Below are 18,111 nucleotides of genomic sequence, written 5' to 3' on the forward strand. Positions count from 1 at the left end.
CAGGGATACACAGTAGCAAGAAGCATAACTAGGAATGTAAACATAGACAGGTTGAATATAGAACATACTTTGGCTGAAGACACCAGAATGATAAATGGGTTCAAATCTTGTTGAGTTGAAAAAAAAATTCACTAAAACCAACGTATTAATTAGAGGAGGTGATTGAAGATGATAGATTTAAACTGTCAAATATTAAGTCTGTTGTGGAGAAATTTCTTCATGAAACTAAAATGTAGAGTAAGTTGCAAAAGCTTATCTTTGCTCCATTAAGTGTCCTATCTTTCCTGTGTCAGAACTTTGTGAACACAGCATAGCTTTTCTTAGGGTTAAAAATGCCCTCATATCAGGTCATCAACCAAGCCCTTAACAGAATTCCTGAGCTTTTTGATTATGAGGCTTAATAAACTCTTTACCCAAGCCCCCCCCCCAAAAAGCCTTCATAATTTATTATCTGAGAATAAATTTAGAAAAATTAAAAATAATAATTTATTATCTAAGCAGAGACTAATGTTTGGAAGGCTTGTTGAAAGGAATTATGGCATAGATTAAACCAGATAATCTCTGAGGCCCTTTGCCAATCCTGCAATCCCTGTCCCTCCCCTATTAACTAATACTTAGAGACTTGATTAAAGATTCCATACAGAAATAGTATCACTTATTCTAAATTAGTTCAGTACACTGTCAGTTCTAGACTTGCATAGTCCTTGTTTGATTGGAGGAATAAAGACTAGCTGCTAGAGCTTCTTCCAACTTCAGACCCACTTTCATATCGAACAGAATACTTAGGGAAGAAATCTTTTAACTCCTAATCAACTTAGTTTTTACTCTGACAGTATTGCCACTTGGGATATATAATATTTAATTACTCTCATGTTCCTATAGCATATTAAGTTCTCAAACTTGAACATGCATTAGAACCACTGATTTTAAAAGTATATTAGTAGGCTTCATTGCCAGAATTTCTGACTCAAGTCTGAAATGGAGCCCCATAATATGCTTTTCTAACACATATCCAGTTGGTGTTGATGCTGCTGGTCTGTAGACCATACTTTGAGAACCACTGCTATAGCACTTTGGTCTATCTTAATAGATTGAATTTTTTAAGAGCAGGAATTAGATGTTACTTGGGTTTTTTTGTTTGTTTTTTGTCCCTCTACTACCTAATAATATATATAGGCAAAAGTTCCTAATTTTACAGAAACCAGTGTGGACTGTTAAATTACTGTCTTTGGCCTGATGATATCAATAAATTAGGCCTAAAATTGAAGACCCTTCTAAAACTATAGAAGGAAATAAAGCTAAGTTCTTCTAGAATTCTTTTACACATAAATTTCTGGACTTTTGGTTTTATTTTTAAACATTACTAGAAAGCTGGCCATGTTGAAGAACTAGAATTTTCTCTTCCTGAGTAAGTTAAGGCTATTGGAGCTAGTCTAGCAGCTAGGCTCTGGTTTTTTATTATGCATAAGGCAAATGACAGAACTCAATGACTTGGTTCCAATATCCGGAAGAGGCCAACATCTAAGCCTATTAAGATAATTCTTAAACTTGGATTAAAAAATGTGAAGCCAGAGTTTGTGTTTACCACTCTCACACCCCCTATTCTCCAGCTAACAATATCTTCCTAAGATTTTAATAAGAATTGTTTTGCTGTGGTAATTAAAATCATGACTGGATGTCATTTAAGTGTCATTAAGAAGAATACATACTCTCATTCATAATATTCAGTTTATAATGGTAATATTTAACTAAATAGATGTTACATAAATAGTACATAGCCCCCTCAAAGTAGATATGATAGTGGTTGGTTGGCATACTGTAAGCCATGAAGACACCTGCATCTCCAAGGTGTAACAGGGCTGGGGAGTGAGGGTTCATGCTCACACTTAAGAAACCAGCCTGTAGGTATGTATCACAGTACAGGTGAGAGGTCATCAAAATATACCCTCTATTTAAAGATGTTGCAACCTGTTTTACTTATTCTCCTAGACTATTAACTCTAAGTTTTTCTAATTGTTGCAAATTGTTTAGTCATCTTTGGTGATTATCATAGGCTGTGTTCTGTGTTTTTTTTTTTTTTTCCCTTCTTTCTCCTCAGGTACCCGGAAAGTGGTACTCTAGAAATGAACGTCCAGAATCTTCGGCCACGAGCTAGAACTATTTTGAAATGGAACGAACTAAATGTTGGTGATGTAGTAATGGTTAATTACAATGTAGAAAATCCAGGAAAAAGAGGATTTTGGTATGATGCAGAAATTACCACATTGAAGACAATCTCAAGGACCAAAAAAGAACTTCGTGTGAAAATCTTCCTAGGGTAAGATTCTCTTCACATGCTACTTAGTTACTGAATTAAGGAATGTAAATTTTAGGTATAAAGCACATGTTCCTTGTTTTTTTTTTTTTTAAAGGTGTAGTTTATGAAAGATGGAAATTTCCTTACTATAAAAGAATATCTTGAATTTTTATTAAGAATGTCTTAAATCACTATCTCCATTTTAAGGCTGGAGATATTTGGAGGAACGGTGGACATAACTGAGTATCTCATTAGAAAAATCTTTACTTATACACAAGATTCTTATAAATGAAACAAAATATACAAAAGCATCTTAATAGTTAAGTTGATATAATAACAATAGATGACTATCTAATAGGTATCTGCTAGACTTCCAACACTAACCAGAATTTTCCTTCAATTTAAGGAATTTAGCCAACTTAATGAAGAGAATTCAAAATACAAAAAGTTACCTAAAATACCAAGCCACTCAGATATTTACATCATTAATTCTGTAAGAAATACTTTAAAGGTTTACCTCATCACATAATGAAGTACTCTGCATTGTTTCAGATAACCATTTACACCTAAGAGATTATTATCACCACCTCGGTGTTTAATCTGAATAGTTTATTGGCTGAATAATCATTAATTTACTTTTTTTAATAAATAAAATATATTAACAGTCCTTTAGAACAAATAATGTTTAAGTATCCTTCTATATTCATTTTTTAAAACATATTTTTTGGTTGTAGGTGGACACAATACCTTTATTTTATTTATTTTTATGTGGTGCTAAGGATTTAAAACCCTGTGCCTCATACATGCTAGGCAAGTGTTCTAACACTGAGCCACAACTGTAGCCCCTTCTATGTTCATTTTTATGCAGTTCTTTTTTTGATAATGAATTCTTCAATTTGTTGTATTGAGCATTGAGTATTTTAGAATGGCACTGACAGTTTTCTTACATAAGTAAAAAAATAAACAAGTCAAGTTCTAGTTAACTGGGTTAGTAACTTAAGGTGACAAATCTGGGAGCAAACACCTGCTTATGACTAAAAATATTCAGCAAGGGTAAGTAAACTGTAGCCCACTAACTGCCTATTTTTGTAAATAAAGTTCTATTGGAACCCAGCAATGCCCATTGATTTATGTATTATCTCTGGCTGGTTCATGCAAAACAGCATTGTTGAATAGTTTCAACTGAGAGCATCTGAGCTTAGACTGTCTGGCCTTTTATATAAAAACTTTGCTGATTCCCGAGATAAGGAAGAAGAATGTTAGCATGTGCTGAAAAAGCTTATATTTTATTATTTGTGATGCTAAGGATCAAAGCTGTTTTCATTGAAAACAGATTTCAGAAGTTTCTACAGAAACACAAGAGTGATGAAGTATTTAATTCAGTTACAGAATTCTAAACAACTTTAAATTCTTATATGGATATGAATCATTAAGAAGGAGAAACCACCTAAATAAATCAGCTGTGTTGGGAGCCTTATAATGTACTTGAAAGTAGGATATTTTAAAAAGCATGTGTATACAATAGGAGGAGATAACAAAACTCAAAGCACTGAGCTGAAAAACAAAACTGAGTATTAAAAATGTATCTCCAAATGATTCTGAGGGAGTACTGTGGCTTTGGAGACTAGATCTACATTTTGGTAGAAATGATGGAAAGGCAAATACTACCTTAATACAATGATTGGGATAACTATTCCAACAGTAAAAAACATGATCCTGTAAATTATTGTTTTCCCATCATACAAGTTTTTACTGAAAGTGTTAGAAACATAAGAGCCAAAAAAGTAGACAGTGTGGCTTGTGTGTGGGATTTTTTTTTTTTTTCATGAAACATCTTTTCCCTTCACAGGTAAGAATGGATAAATAATGAGCATGAAAATATAAATGCATTCTGTTGTTGATAATTTAGGCTTGTTACAAGTGTGCTGCCATGACATTCTTGAACCTGTGTCATTGTGCATATGTACATTGTTTACTTAGGATGCAAAATGCTAGAAGTAGTATTGTTGGATTATAGAACCTGTGCATCTTTAGTAAATAGAACCAAATATTTAAGTGACTATGTCAGGTTACAGTTTTGCACCAGTATGAGAGTTTCCATTGTGCTGCATTCATATTCACACTTAATTTTGTCAAACTTCAGTTTGTGCTAATTAAGTGAGTGTATAATAAAATAGTATCTCTTTGTGGCTTTAGTCACATTTCATTAGCTAATGGAGTTTTTGTTTGTTTATTGGCAGTTTGGATATCTTTTTTGATCATCCAGCTCCAAAACTTGTTGGATTTCTTTGTTGCTAGATACTGTTTTGGTTTTTAGGAATTCCAGGTGTGGATACGAGATCATTTCAGTTTATGTGACAAAAATATTCTTTTCAACTCTGACTTTTTTCTCCTTGTAATGTTTGAATAGAAATTTTCTTAATTTTAATGTACTTGAGGTTTCAAAAATCAAGAAAATTTGTCCTTATGCTTTTACTCTCTGTATCTTGCTTAAGAAACTTCCATTCCCAGAGATCATAAAGTTGCTGTTTTATTACCCATGTCATCCTACTTTGTTCTTCAGGTAGGTCTTAAATGTTCTTAGCTCTGTGTACTTGGAGTTTGAATTTTCCAGTCATCTTTTCTTTTACTTGTATGTAGGACTACAAGTAAGATTAAAATTTACACGTAGATTGTTTTGAAATGTTTATGATTATAATCATTGAATTATGACATTTTGATTTGTCCTTTATTTGGTTTCTTCCTCATCCTATTTAGTAGCTGGGCCCTTCAGTACGTAGCATCTTTTTTTTCCTTATTGCCAAAAGAATTTTAAAAATTTCATCAGTAATCATAGTGTTTGATTTTAGGGGGTTTGTTTGTTTGTTTTTGTTTTAAAGACACGCTTTCCTAGGTTTGGTTTCACAATATCTGGGGTAGGATTTTACATTTGTATTAAGTAAATTTGCATATAAATTTTTCTAACTCACCTGTATGGATTATGGTAGTTCATAAAATAATGTGGAATATATCTTTTCTGTTTCATAGTATATTTTGTATTCTTCAGTATTGGGTAGAACTTTTCAGTAAAGTCCTAGGGCTGAGTTTTCTTTGGGGAAGGTTTTTGTGATTAATCCAATTTCTGTAATGATTATAGGACCACTCATATTTTTTGTTCTTGAACTAGAATTTAATTTTCTGATAATCTGTATCTGAATTTTAAAATTTGTTAGCCACATGTTTTTAATATGTGCAATATCTCTTGTAATATTTCTTTTTTATCCCTGAAAAATTAGTTTGCGACTTTTTGAGTGAGATTGATCAATTTTGTTAGATTTTTGCAAAGATTAACCTTCAGCTTTAATCCCCTCTTTTGTATTGAAGGTATAAAGAAAGAAACAAATACAGGACATGATTTTTAATCTGTTTTGGAGATTTGATAAGGGAACTTGGAATTTGTTCATGCTTGTTTCTGTTTTTAATTTGTGAGTATCAAAAAGTGAATATATTTGAACTGTCTAATTCTAGTTTACAAATTGTATTTTTAAGTTGTTATTTTCTGTTTTTATTTTAATTCTGGAGAAAATTCACAACACATTTTGTGGTTTAAATAATATTTACAAAATAATTTGTTTACTATTATTGTAATATGTAGAGTATTAAATACCACATATAAATGTTCACAAGTAAAGTAGTAGTTGTATCCTATAGCAAGAAAATTTATTCAGTCTTACTAAAACTGTAGATATACTTGTTTTCAGACACTATTATAAGATTTATTACATTAAACTATGTACTAAATTTTTTTCATATCTATTACAGAATTTCTTAAGTAATATTATCATCAATGAATGTTCTTACAGAATATGTATTTTATGTCCATATGAAGGTATCAGTCAAAGTTCATTGTACCCTAGCATGCTGCCCTCCAAGAGTTGCTTCATCCTGTAAACATGCCCACACCTCAGGACCTTGTCTTATTGTCTGCCTGGGCTGCTCGTTGTGTTTCAAATCTCTGCTTAAGTATTACTTCAGAGAGGTCTTCTAGATTCCCTATGTACCAGTCCTGGGTTACTTGAATTCTCTCTCTTTTTTTTTTTTTTTTAAAAACATTTATTTTTTTTAAAAGACATTTATTTGTCTCTTATATAATTTGTGTTAGTTTTTTTTTTGCTGCGGTAGCAAATTACCACAGATTTCATGGCATATACAATACAACTTAGTTCTAGAGGTTGGAATTCTTGAGTTTGGATTTCACAGGGCAAAAATCAAAGTGTCACCAAGAATTTGCTCATTTTTGGAGATACTTTAAAGGAGAATCTGGTTAGGGTTTTGAGTGTTTTGTTTTGTTTTATTTTCCCTTTTTTCCTAGCTTTATAGGCCTCCTATGTTCCTTGGCCTATGGTCTGCTTTCTCCATCTTCAAAGACAGCCACTTCCTGCCCATTATTTTGTAGTCAAATTTTCTTTAGAGCTCTTCTACTTCCTCTTCCCCTTCTACTTTTAAGACCCCTTGTGATTATATTGCGCCTACCTGGATAATCTCATTTCATGGCCCTTAATTATATCTGCAAAGTCCTTTTGCTATGTAAGGTAACATTCATAGCTTCCTGGGACTAGAACAAGGACTCCTTTGGGGCCCATATTTTGTCTGTCCTGTGTACCATCAATGCCTTTATTATTATTATTATTGTTATTTTTTTGCTGCTATGTGTCAGGCCCTGTTCTAAGGACTTGTTACAGTGGATTCTCAATAAATACAGAATTTTATAGATTCTGAGAAGAGTTTTTCCCCCATATTTTAACATCTCTGAAATCAAATTTTATCTTAAAATGGGTATTGAACTAACCAAATTGAATTTTTCTAGAGATTTGAGTTTGCTTCTACCAGTCCTTTGGCAGTGCCATTTAACTTTAATTTAAATTCTCTGCTTGAATTTTTTTAGATAACACACACAGAATGAATTCAGACCTTTGAAACATTATGGATCCTAGTCTTGGTTCAATCCTTGGAGGATGCTTTTTTCTCCATATACTCAGTAGTAATATTAGTATTTTCTTCATCTTCAAGGTAGTTTATTTCCCATTTATCTTTTTTTTTACATGTAGTCTTTAAAAGAGAAAAAAAGCTTTGTTATTTATATATTTATTTTTTAATGTGATACTAAGGATTGAACCCAGTGCCTCACTTATGCCAGGCAAGTGCTCCGCCACTGAGCCACAACCCAGCCCTGCCCATTTAACTTTAACAATAAGAGAACTTTTTGATGGCCTTTTATTTGAGAGTCCTTCTTAGACATCTTATTTTGTTAACTTACATAGTATCTTAAGTAATGCTTATTTGGGTGTGCAGCTCTATTTGGGGATTTTTGTTAGACTGTGCCATTTCCAGTCAACTTCTTTTTTGGCAAAATATTAAAAAATGTTTTACAATTACTATTTTACTAAACCAGTAATTAAGTGTATATTTCTTGAGGGAACGAATTGTTTATTTGAATGTTTTGAATATTCTATGACTCCATCAGTAATGTGTATAGAAAATAGATGTCTAGATAAGCCTTAAATTAAACTAAAATGAGAAATACGTGAAAAGGCAATTTTAAGCTTTAAAACTAGTGGTTTTTGTGACAATTATGGGATCACTTAAAAAAGTGCATGGAAGGCTTCTGCTTCCAGGTAGGGTGGGATGGCTGGCAGTAGATCAGCACTCTTAGCTAAAACAACTATAGCAGCCAAATCAAATAGTTTATCAGAGGGCAGCAAAGTGTCAAAGAAAACTATTGTAACTGTGACTGGAGAAGGAATAACCTTAGGAGGCAGCTGGTTTGTGGTTGTGTTTTGTCCTGTGGAATCTAATTCTGAATCCAGTGAAAAACCTAATTGAGAGCAAATGGAAGCAGGGTAGGCACAAAAAAATCAGAGCTTTTGGCAGATATTTGTGATGCTTCAAGCATATAGCATATTTTCACCTTTGGACTTTGCCAGATATTGGATTTCTGCTAGGCAGGAGGCTAAAAATGTAAGTAAAAAAGAGAGTGGAATTTTCAGCAATCTTAGAAAGCAAACATTAGGATTTGGGACCACCTGTAGAGAGGCTTCACAAATACATGATGGTCTCTTAGTTTGCAAACTGCTTGGCTGCAGCAAACAAGGAGACTAAATCTTACCTAATACATTGATATGTAAGTTTGCAAAGTCTAGTTTCTGGACAACCACTAAAATTTAAGTGGATTCATTATAGTGGAAATGAAATATTAAATTAATAGAATAGAAAATATATAGTAAAGTGGCAGAAACAAACCTACCTCTATCAACCATTAAATTTACTACATGTGATTTTAATATTCCAGTTAAAACCAAAGATCAAAAAACTAGATTAAAGCAAAAATCCCATATGCTGCTTATAAGAAACAGTCCTCAAATATATAGTCATAGAAATTGAAAAGAAAAGGATAATTGGGGTTCTAGGAAAATAACAGCATGGACTTTAAAACTCCTCAAATTTCCGTATAAAAACAAAGCAACTAAAAGCTCATGGGCAACATCTACAATAAAATGGGGTGGTGTTTTATTCCCCATGAATCCCAAAGTAGCTGGTGGGATGAACAAAAAGCCTTCAATATCAGTAGAGATACTACAATATCAGTAGCTCTTGGATGTGTGATGATTTGAAGAACTCCAAAGTAATAATAAATCAATATCTAATTAGAGAGTAGCAGTTATGGGAACCATCTTTCAGGATGACCCTCTTGTTCCTGCTTTCTGGCTCTTACCCTCATATATTTCCCTCCTGTATTTTACTACACTGACTCTATGTGACCAATAGAATAAGGCAGAAGTGATAGTATACCACCTTGGGATTAGGTTGTAAAAAAATGACTTCCATTTTGGACTATCTCTTGGATCACTTCTTCTGGGCTGAGTCAACTACATGTTCATGAGGCTATTCAGGCAACATGTGGCTATTCCCCCAGTACAGTCTTTAGGTGAGACTGTAACCTTGGCCAACAGCTTGACTGCAACTTCATGAAAGACCTTAAGCCATAAATTTCCCAGTTAAGCTATTCCTAAATTCCTGACCCTTGGAAATTGGGGTAAATTTTATTGTAGGTTGGTAACATTGACTTAAGCAATAATTAACTAACACAGCAGCTAAAGCTAGACAAGTGTGCATTCCAATTCAGATAAGTACAAACAATTTGCAGTCAGGTCGGAAGGGGTTACAGTCCTATAAACTCTTTAAATATGAAATGAACTAGAGCTCTATTCCAGGAAAGAGACTCAATGAAAAGAAACGAGTGTAGAATCCAAATTGAGTAGATCAAGAAAAATTGAGACAAAGGAAAAAAGGGTCCAGTTAGAACAGGAGGAGAGTAGAGCCAGGAGAGGAGACTGCAGAAAATAAGGGTTTGAACTTAGGGACATTCTTATTGCATGCCCAGATTCTGCCCCCATTTTGATTTTTATTATGAGACAAGGTCTTGATAAGGTGCTAGCTGAGGCTGTCTTCACACATGCCATCCTCCCACCTCAACCTCTGGAGCATAGTGTCTTTTTTTTTTTTTTTTTTAAGTCACTTTTGAGTATAGTTTATATACAATAATATTGTTGACTTTCTTTATCCAGGAGTTCTACACCCATGTTTTTTACCAACCACAGATCCAAAATATTCACACACATATTTTAAAGTTTATCTGTATTGAACATGAAAATTTTAAAATCATTATTCCCCAAACAATACAGTGCAGTGACTATTTACTTAGCATTTTCATAGTATTAAGTATTATAAAAGACATATACATGAAGATGTGTGTGATATGCAAATAAAAATGTAGCATTTTAATTTTACATAAGGGATTTGAATATCTGCAGATTTTGGTACGGAGGGCATTGGGATCAGTCCTTTACAGATACTGCGGCATGATTGTACATACTTATTTTAAGTGTATATATAGTTGAGTGAACATTGAGAAATGAATATCCCATGCTACCATTGTAATCAAGAATATTTTCAGGGCTGGGGATGTGGCTCAAGCGGTAGCGCGCTCGCCTGGCATGTGTGCGGCCCGGGTTTGATCCTCAGCACCACATACAAACAAAGATGTGTCCACCGAAAACTAAAAAAAATAAATAAATATTAAAAAAAATTCTCTCTCCCCCCCTTTCTCTCTCTCTTTAAAAAAAAATAAATAAATATTTTCATCACCCCAGAGGTTTCTCATATGCCCTATTACAATCACTGCCACCACCTCGGGGGTGTATTTATTTATTTAGCATAAAAGAGTAGGATTTATTCAACTGAGAAGAAAAGAGACAGAACTCTCACAGGGATAGAGGGAACCCAACAGGGGTTGCCCAATGTTTTTAATTTCTATTAGGTTAGATTTTAGTTGTCAGTTTTGAATTCTTCTCCTCTAAAAAAGTGAGTTATATTGCTGTGAACTAATAAAAAGCTAGATGAAATCACAGCTTCTAAAGTTTCAGAATGTTTATTTTATAAAAACAAGAAAAAAGAAAGTATATCAAATTCCATACAAAGTTACAAGAGAAATAGAAAATTTTAGGAACAGGATTAAATCCTTGCTGACAATGAAGCATCCCAGAAAGACAGGCATGAGTCAAGAAAAGGAGAGCCAAGAGGTTGGGGTTGTAGCTCAGTAGTGGAGGACTTGCCCAGTGAGACAGTGAGTTCAATCCTCAGCCCCACATACAAATAAATAAAATAAAGGTATTGTGTCCATCTACAACTAAAAATATTTTTTAAAAAAAAATTTAAAAAGAGAGCCAAAGATTTTAACTGTAGCCAAATTAGTCTTATATGACTGCTGATAAAATCTAACTTGTAGGAACTAGGGGGATATTGTTTTTATCAACTCTACCTGAGAAATCTTCTAGGGAACTAGCTTTAGACAACCAAGATAACTAAAGAGAATTTGACATAAAGAATTACGATAAACATTTATTTATTTATTTATTTATTTTTATACATACATGCTGGGGATTGAATCCAGGAGCACTTTATCACTGAGCTAATTCCCCAGCCCTTTTTTATTTTGTGACAGGGTCTTACTAAGTTGCTGAGGGCAGCCTTGAACTTGTGATCCTCCTGGCTGGCCTACTGAGTCTCTAGGACTACAGGCCTGTGCTGCTTCACTTTGCTAAAATATTTCTATATTTAGAACTAGGGATAGGGGGCTTGGAGTGCAGCTAAGTAGTAGAGCACTTGCTTAGAATGCTCAGGGGCCTGGGTTTGATCTCAACATCACCACCAAGAAAAGAAAAGAACCACCTATATTTCAAATGTAAGAAATGGGAAAATGTACAAAAAGTTCAAACTTTATATTGACAACCAGCAAGAATGTCTCGCATGTGAAATAAAGCAAAAGGTATATGCTATTTTAATTTAGACATCCTGGAGTCCTTGAGAACCAGGATTTCCTAGTTGAAGAAAAAACATATATTCCTGAATACCTCAAAAAAAGTGTTTGTGTATGTGTGTGTGTGTAAATAAATGTATGCAAAAACTTTAGTGCTGAATTTGAACAGAAAGTGTTAATATGAACTCATATTTTGTTTGAATGTGTGTAGTACTGTTTGTTTAAATTTTATACTTTCATATGCTGAAAAAAACCTATGAACAGTAATAACGGAGACATAATAAGCTTTCCTAATGCCAGATTGTGATCTTGAAATATTTTGCACTTAAAAAAATCCAGGGTATCTTGGAGATGGAGACTCCAGATTGAAGACAGAAAATGTTCAAGGTGGGCTGGGGATGTGGCTCAAGCGGTAGCACGCTCGCCTGGCATGCGTGCAGCCTGGGTTAGATCCTCAGCACCACATACAAACAAAGATGTTGTGTCCACCAAAAACTAAAAAATAAATATTAAAAAAAATTCTCTCTCTCTCTTAAAAAAAAAATGTTCAAAGTGAACCTAGAACATCTTTTCATACAAATAACAATAAAATCTACAAATGCTGCTAAGTTCTTGTCAATAGAGTAGGAGTCCTCTGGAAGCTCCTGTAGGCCAGTGTTGAAATAATTTGAATATTAATAAGAAAAATATAATTATGGTAGTTTGAATCACATCAAATATTTTTAAAGCCATGGGTTCATAGCAGTACAAAAACTTGTTAGAGAACTGGTTTTTAAAAAACTGCCAAATACTAAAATAGCCAAAGCAATCCTTAAGCAAAGCAGGGGTCATCACAATACCAGATCTGAAATTACACTACAGGGCTATTGTAACAAAAATGGCATGGTATTGGCACCAAAATAGACATGAAGACCAATGGAACAGAATAGAAGACACAGAGACAAATCCACATAAATCCAGTTCATCTTGGACAAAGGCACCATAAGTATACATTAGAGAAAAGATAGCCTCTTCAACAAATGATGCTGGGAAAACTGGAAATTTGTATGCAGTAGAATGAAATTTAATCCCTATCTCTTGCCCTGCACACAAGTCAGTTTTAAGTGGATCAAGGACCTAGATATTCAACCAGAGATCCTGAGCCTACTAGAATAGTATACACAATGGAATACTATTCAGCCATAAAGAAGAATGAAGTTATGGCATTTGCCTGTAAATGGATGGAACTAGAGATTATCAAGCTAAGTGAAATAAGCCAACTTCAAAAAACCAAAGATGGAGTGTTGTCTCTGATATGTGGATGCTGACACACAATAAGGGGGATGGGGAAAAATAGATGTTGAAAGGGGAATTAAGAAAAGGGAGGGAGGATGGGAATGGAAAGCTAGAATAAATCAGAACTTTCCAATATTCATATATAAATACATAACTAGTGAGATGCCACATTATGTATAACCTCAAGAATGGGATTCTAATTAGAATAAGTTATGCTCTGTGTATGTGTAATATGTCAAAGTACATTCTATTATCATGTATATCTAAAAAAACAAATTTTTAAAAAGACTCTAAATATTTGTTTTAAGCATATGCATTTTATACATTTTGCTATGTTAAACTAATATAAAGAAAAAAGTAATTTATTAAAAAATGCCAAATAAGCATTTAACTGCATATTATATGAGCTATACCAGTGGATCACCAAATATTGAAAAATGTTTCTTCTTAAAATTTCTCAAATTATTCATCAAATAAATAAGAAAGGAAATAATAGAACTAAAATATCAACATTTTCCAGCCTCCAATGAATTAATCCAGGCATTGAGCATCAGTGTGTATTTGTCATTATGGGGGGAAAAATTACCACTTCCAGTTGGAAAGAGACTTATAACGTAGTTTACCAAAAAATGAACCTAAATCTGATGAAGACTTTAGTGTGAGGGTTGACATTTTCACTTTTTGTATAGGGCATAACAGTAAATAGCTTAACTTTTATGCTTAAATGCTCTCTGTCAAAACTATTCAACTCTACCATTGTAGCATGAAATAACCATAGATGATGCATAATCAAGTTGGTATAGCTAGGTTCCAATAAAACTTTATTTACAAAAACACAGTGGGCCAAGATTTTCTGATCTCTTCTCCAGATCCAACTCCTAATATATGGACATACAGATGATCTATAAAAGTTGATTCAGCTATGCTTCTGGAATGTAAGTTTCAAAATCAAGTCTAAGAAATTATTGGACACAAGGAAGAGAGTGATGGTATTGGGATTTATATATTAACACTTGTAAAACCCAGGCAAAGCTAAACATAGGCTTAGGGATATGGGTGACAAGAATGAAGAAAATTAAAATAAATATAACTCATGGGATAATATGAAGATGTCATTGGTTGGGGCCTGTTATGGTTTCAGAGGTACTTAATAGTTCTAACTTCTCTGATGGCCTCTTACAAAGGATATGCACCTTACAGTTGGTTTAACTCTTTATTTGTCTATGTAGCTTTCTGCATTTGTGTGTATTTGATATTAAAAGTTTTTTAAAGAAAGGGTGAAAAGAGGGGGAAAAGTCTCCAAGGAAATGCTAACAAAAAAAAAAAAAAAAAAAGGGAAGAAAAACGTAGTATGATGAAGACTGCAATACTAGAGAATGAGACATTTCATAAGATGATTTGGGATTCTTAAATCTGTATGCATCTAATAATATGTCTTCAGAAATACAAAGCAAAAGCCGACAGATAAAAAGGAGAAATGCACAAATTCACAGTAGTAGGAGGAAGCTTGAAGAAGCATATGCAAATAGACATAAACTGAGACAGAAAAATATGGCATTGTATTTTAAGATTTTGTTTTTGAGGCGAGGTCATCTTATTTTTGCCTAGAAATTTACTATTCTTATTAGAAATATGTTGAAATCTTTCATTTTAATTGACAGAATAATCTTTTCTTTGAGCTAAATTTATAGATAGCTACTTTTTCCCAAGTAACCTAAGTAATGAAGTCTGCATTTTTTTCCTGATTCTACACTAAAGTTATAACTATGAATATTAAATAATCACTGTTGGACTCTTTCTACAATTGGAAACCATAGTACATAATAATTAGAATAGTATAATCTCAATATGTACGTGAGTAAAATTCAGTGAATTTCCAAACTCATTTCTAATTATTATTTGCACATGGTTTAGGTTTTGTTGGTACAAGTTAATTTTTCTTCCTTTTTTAAACAGAGGTTCTGAAGGGACTTTAAATGACTGCAGAGTAATATTTGTAGATGAAATCTTCAAGATTGAGAAGCCCGGAGCGCATCCTATTTCATTTGCAGATGGAAAGTTTTTAAGTATGCATTTTTCTTTTGAACTTAGATTGTGTTATATATTATGGAAATTTGTTTTTACTGACAAGTGGATAATTTGGAGGAAATATAAAACTGTAGACCACATAAATTTACTTTCAGGATGACAAAGAAGAAATAACTTCCAATGAAAAAAATCTTAAGTTTTTCTGAGTATTCTCAAACAATTTTTCAAATACATTTCTCACCAATGGTGTACAAGTTTCTTCATAACCCTATCAATACTGAACATTTTTAAATTTTTTGCAAGAGGATTAAAGACCCCACATATCAACTTGTCTCTCTTTGGATTCAATTAAGAATTTACCTAAGGTTTTGCCTAGAGTTTCTCAAGCTTTCTTAGTTAACTGAGCAATCAATGTCTCAGTAATTTTTTCTTGGCATTTAAAGGCCAAAAGAAATACTGAACAGTTCCATTTATTAAATTACTTTGTTTAACGAATTATATTTCCCTCTTGTGCCCTGTGAGTTCATTAAAGGGTCTGGTGCATCTGTGGGAAACTGGGTCAGTGTATATATAATTTGAGGGGTGGTTTTATTTTTAATTTTTGTAGCACTGAATATTGAATCCAAGGCCTCACATATGCTAAACAAGCACTATACCACTGAACTACATCTCCAGCACTTTTTTTTTTTTTTTCATTTCAAAATAGGGTCTCACTAAGTTGCTAAGGCTGGTCTTGAACTTGCAATCCTCCTGACTCAGCCTCTCAGATCACTGAGATTACATGTATGTGCCTTTATGCCCTGCTATAAGAAAAATTTTAAGGCAAAAGTATATGATGCGAGGATGTAGTTCAGTAGTAAAGCACTTGCCTCACATTTGCAATGTCCTGGATTTAATCCCCAGCCCTGAAAAAGAATATGCAAAAATAAAAAGTAAATATTATCATCATGTTTGGAGGTGATTGGATTTTTACTGAATTATGTTTGAGCCTCATCCTTGAAATTTTAATGCAGTAAATCAAAGGTGAGACTCAGGTTTTTGTCTCTAAACTCTCACATTTGATTATCCCTTTTGGTTCCTTTGATTAAAAAAAGTATATGCTAGCTGGGTGTAGTGGCACACACTTGTAATCCCAGCGGCTTGGAAAGCTGAAGCAGAAATATTGCAAGTTCAAGGCCAGCCTCAGCAATTTAACAAGACCCGAAGCAACTTAGCAAGACCCTATCTCAAAATAAATAAATAAGGGCTGGGGACATGCCTCAGTGATTAAGCACCTCTAGGTTCAATCCCCAGTACCCCCCCCCCCGCAAAAAAAAAAAAAAGTTGTATGCTGTTTCCATGAGTTTTTCTTTGAGATTAATAGATGAACAAGTTACTTTAAGGTAAGACTTACTTTAATTTTTTTTCTTAAGGGAAAAATGACCCTGAATGTGACCTATGTGGTGGAGACCCAGATAAGAAATGCCGTACATGCTCTTGTCATAAATGTGGTGAGAAGCATGAACCCAACATGCAGCTTCTATGTGACGAATGTAATATGGCCTATCATATTTACTGCCTGACTCCACCTTTGGATAAAGTCCCAGAAGAAGAATACTGGTATGATCATCAGGATTTGTTTTTTGCTTTATAGAGAATCAAATGTGAAATATCTATTTGAACTACCAAAAGTATATTTATAAAGATAAATGGTATATAGTAAAGTGCTTGAAATGTTAAGAGACAAATGCTTACTTGGCATTGATAGTATTTATTCAATTACCATAGCAGCTTCTGAATTGGTCTTTAGCTCCATGTTTTGATCTCTCTCATGTTCTATAATAGTACTTAATAATTATTATATATTTCATATGCTTTACACTAAAAAATGCTGTATATGGATGATTTTATCTAATCCTATGAAGTTGGTAAGTAGAACAGGGCTTCATGTGTGCTTGCCAGAATCTAAATGGTTTAACAAATAAAAACAAACAACCAATCAATAAATGGACTAATGATCAAAACAGACATTTCTCAAAAGAAGAAATACAAATGGCCAACAAATATCAAAAATTGTTCAACATCCTTAGCAGTCAGGGAAATGTGAATCAAAACTACACTGAGACTTCATCTCCATTTAGAATGGCAAGAATACAAATAATAATTGTTGTTGAGGATGTGGGGGGAAAGTACACTTATACATTGTTGGTGAGACTGAAAGTTAGTACCTCTTTAGAAAGCAATATGGAGATTACACAAAAAACTAGGAAGGGAACCACCATATTTCCTAGGTATACCACTGCTTGGTATTTATCCAAAATAAAATAAAAACAAAAACCAACTAAAATCAGCATACTGCAGTTATAAATGATAACATGTATAACAATGTATATAGCAGCACAATTCACAATAGTCAATGAATTGTGAAACTGAATTATGAAACTGACCTAGGTGCTCATCAACAGATGAATGGATAAATAAATTGTGGTATATATACACAATGAAGTTTCACTTGGCCATAAAGAAAAATAAAATTATTTCATATACTTGTAAATGGATAGAACTGGAAAATATCATGCTGAGTGAAATAAACCAGACTCGGGAGTCAAATGCTTTCTCTCATATGCAAATTAGAAAGAGGGATAAAAGAAGAATTTTTTAAAAGTATGAAAATAGAAGGGAGACCAATAGAGGAGAAAAAGGGGATTGAGGGAAAGAGAAGAAGAAGACAAGGAGAAGTACTGGGGAACAAAAACTACCAAATTATGCTATGTCCACATATAAATATACCACAATGAATCTTGCCATATGTGTAATTAGAATAATAGAAGGGGGATCAGTAGAATAAAACAAGGAGATGGGGAGTGAAAAGGAAGGTACTAGGAAGTGAGATTGATAATTATGTTTTGTGCATTAAAAATATAGCACCACTAAAAAGAAATTTTAAAATACAATTTTAAAAAGTGATTAGAAGAAAGACTGGGGAAAATGTGCCCAAAGTAATAATGAACTTTTTAATACCATATGAGGAATTTTGTTTCTTTTTTTTTTTTAAACTATATGCCATATTACTGTCATTGAGGGTTTTTAAGTAAAGGATATGACAGGTAGAAATACTGATGTCACAAGCATATAACTGGTATCAATATGAAGAACAGATTGTTCTCCATTCCTTGTT

The 18,111-nt window shown here is 33.3% G+C and overlaps 1 protein-coding gene across 2 annotated transcripts in view; it reads left to right on the forward strand.

The window, feature by feature from the left end:
• Nucleotides 1-18,111, forward strand: part of Uhrf2 (ubiquitin like with PHD and ring finger domains 2) — a 78,798-nt gene that overhangs the window by 36,019 nt on the left and 24,668 nt on the right. For both annotated transcript variants that reach the window (XM_046445815.2, XM_046445816.2), the window contains 3 exons: nt 2,099-2,317; nt 14,883-14,992; nt 16,367-16,553. In XM_046445815.2, the coding sequence (XP_046301771.1) occupies nt 2,099-2,317; nt 14,883-14,992; nt 16,367-16,553 (516 nt within the window). The remainder of the gene's footprint in view (nt 1-2,098; nt 2,318-14,882; nt 14,993-16,366; nt 16,554-18,111) is intronic.

Source organism: Marmota monax, unplaced genomic scaffold (genome assembly GCF_021218885.2).
Source record: "Marmota monax isolate L192 unplaced genomic scaffold, Marmota_monax_Labrador192_F-V1.1 WCK01_AAM20220418_F8-fsc00124, whole genome shotgun sequence".
NCBI lineage: Eukaryota > Metazoa > Chordata > Mammalia > Rodentia > Sciuridae > Marmota > Marmota monax.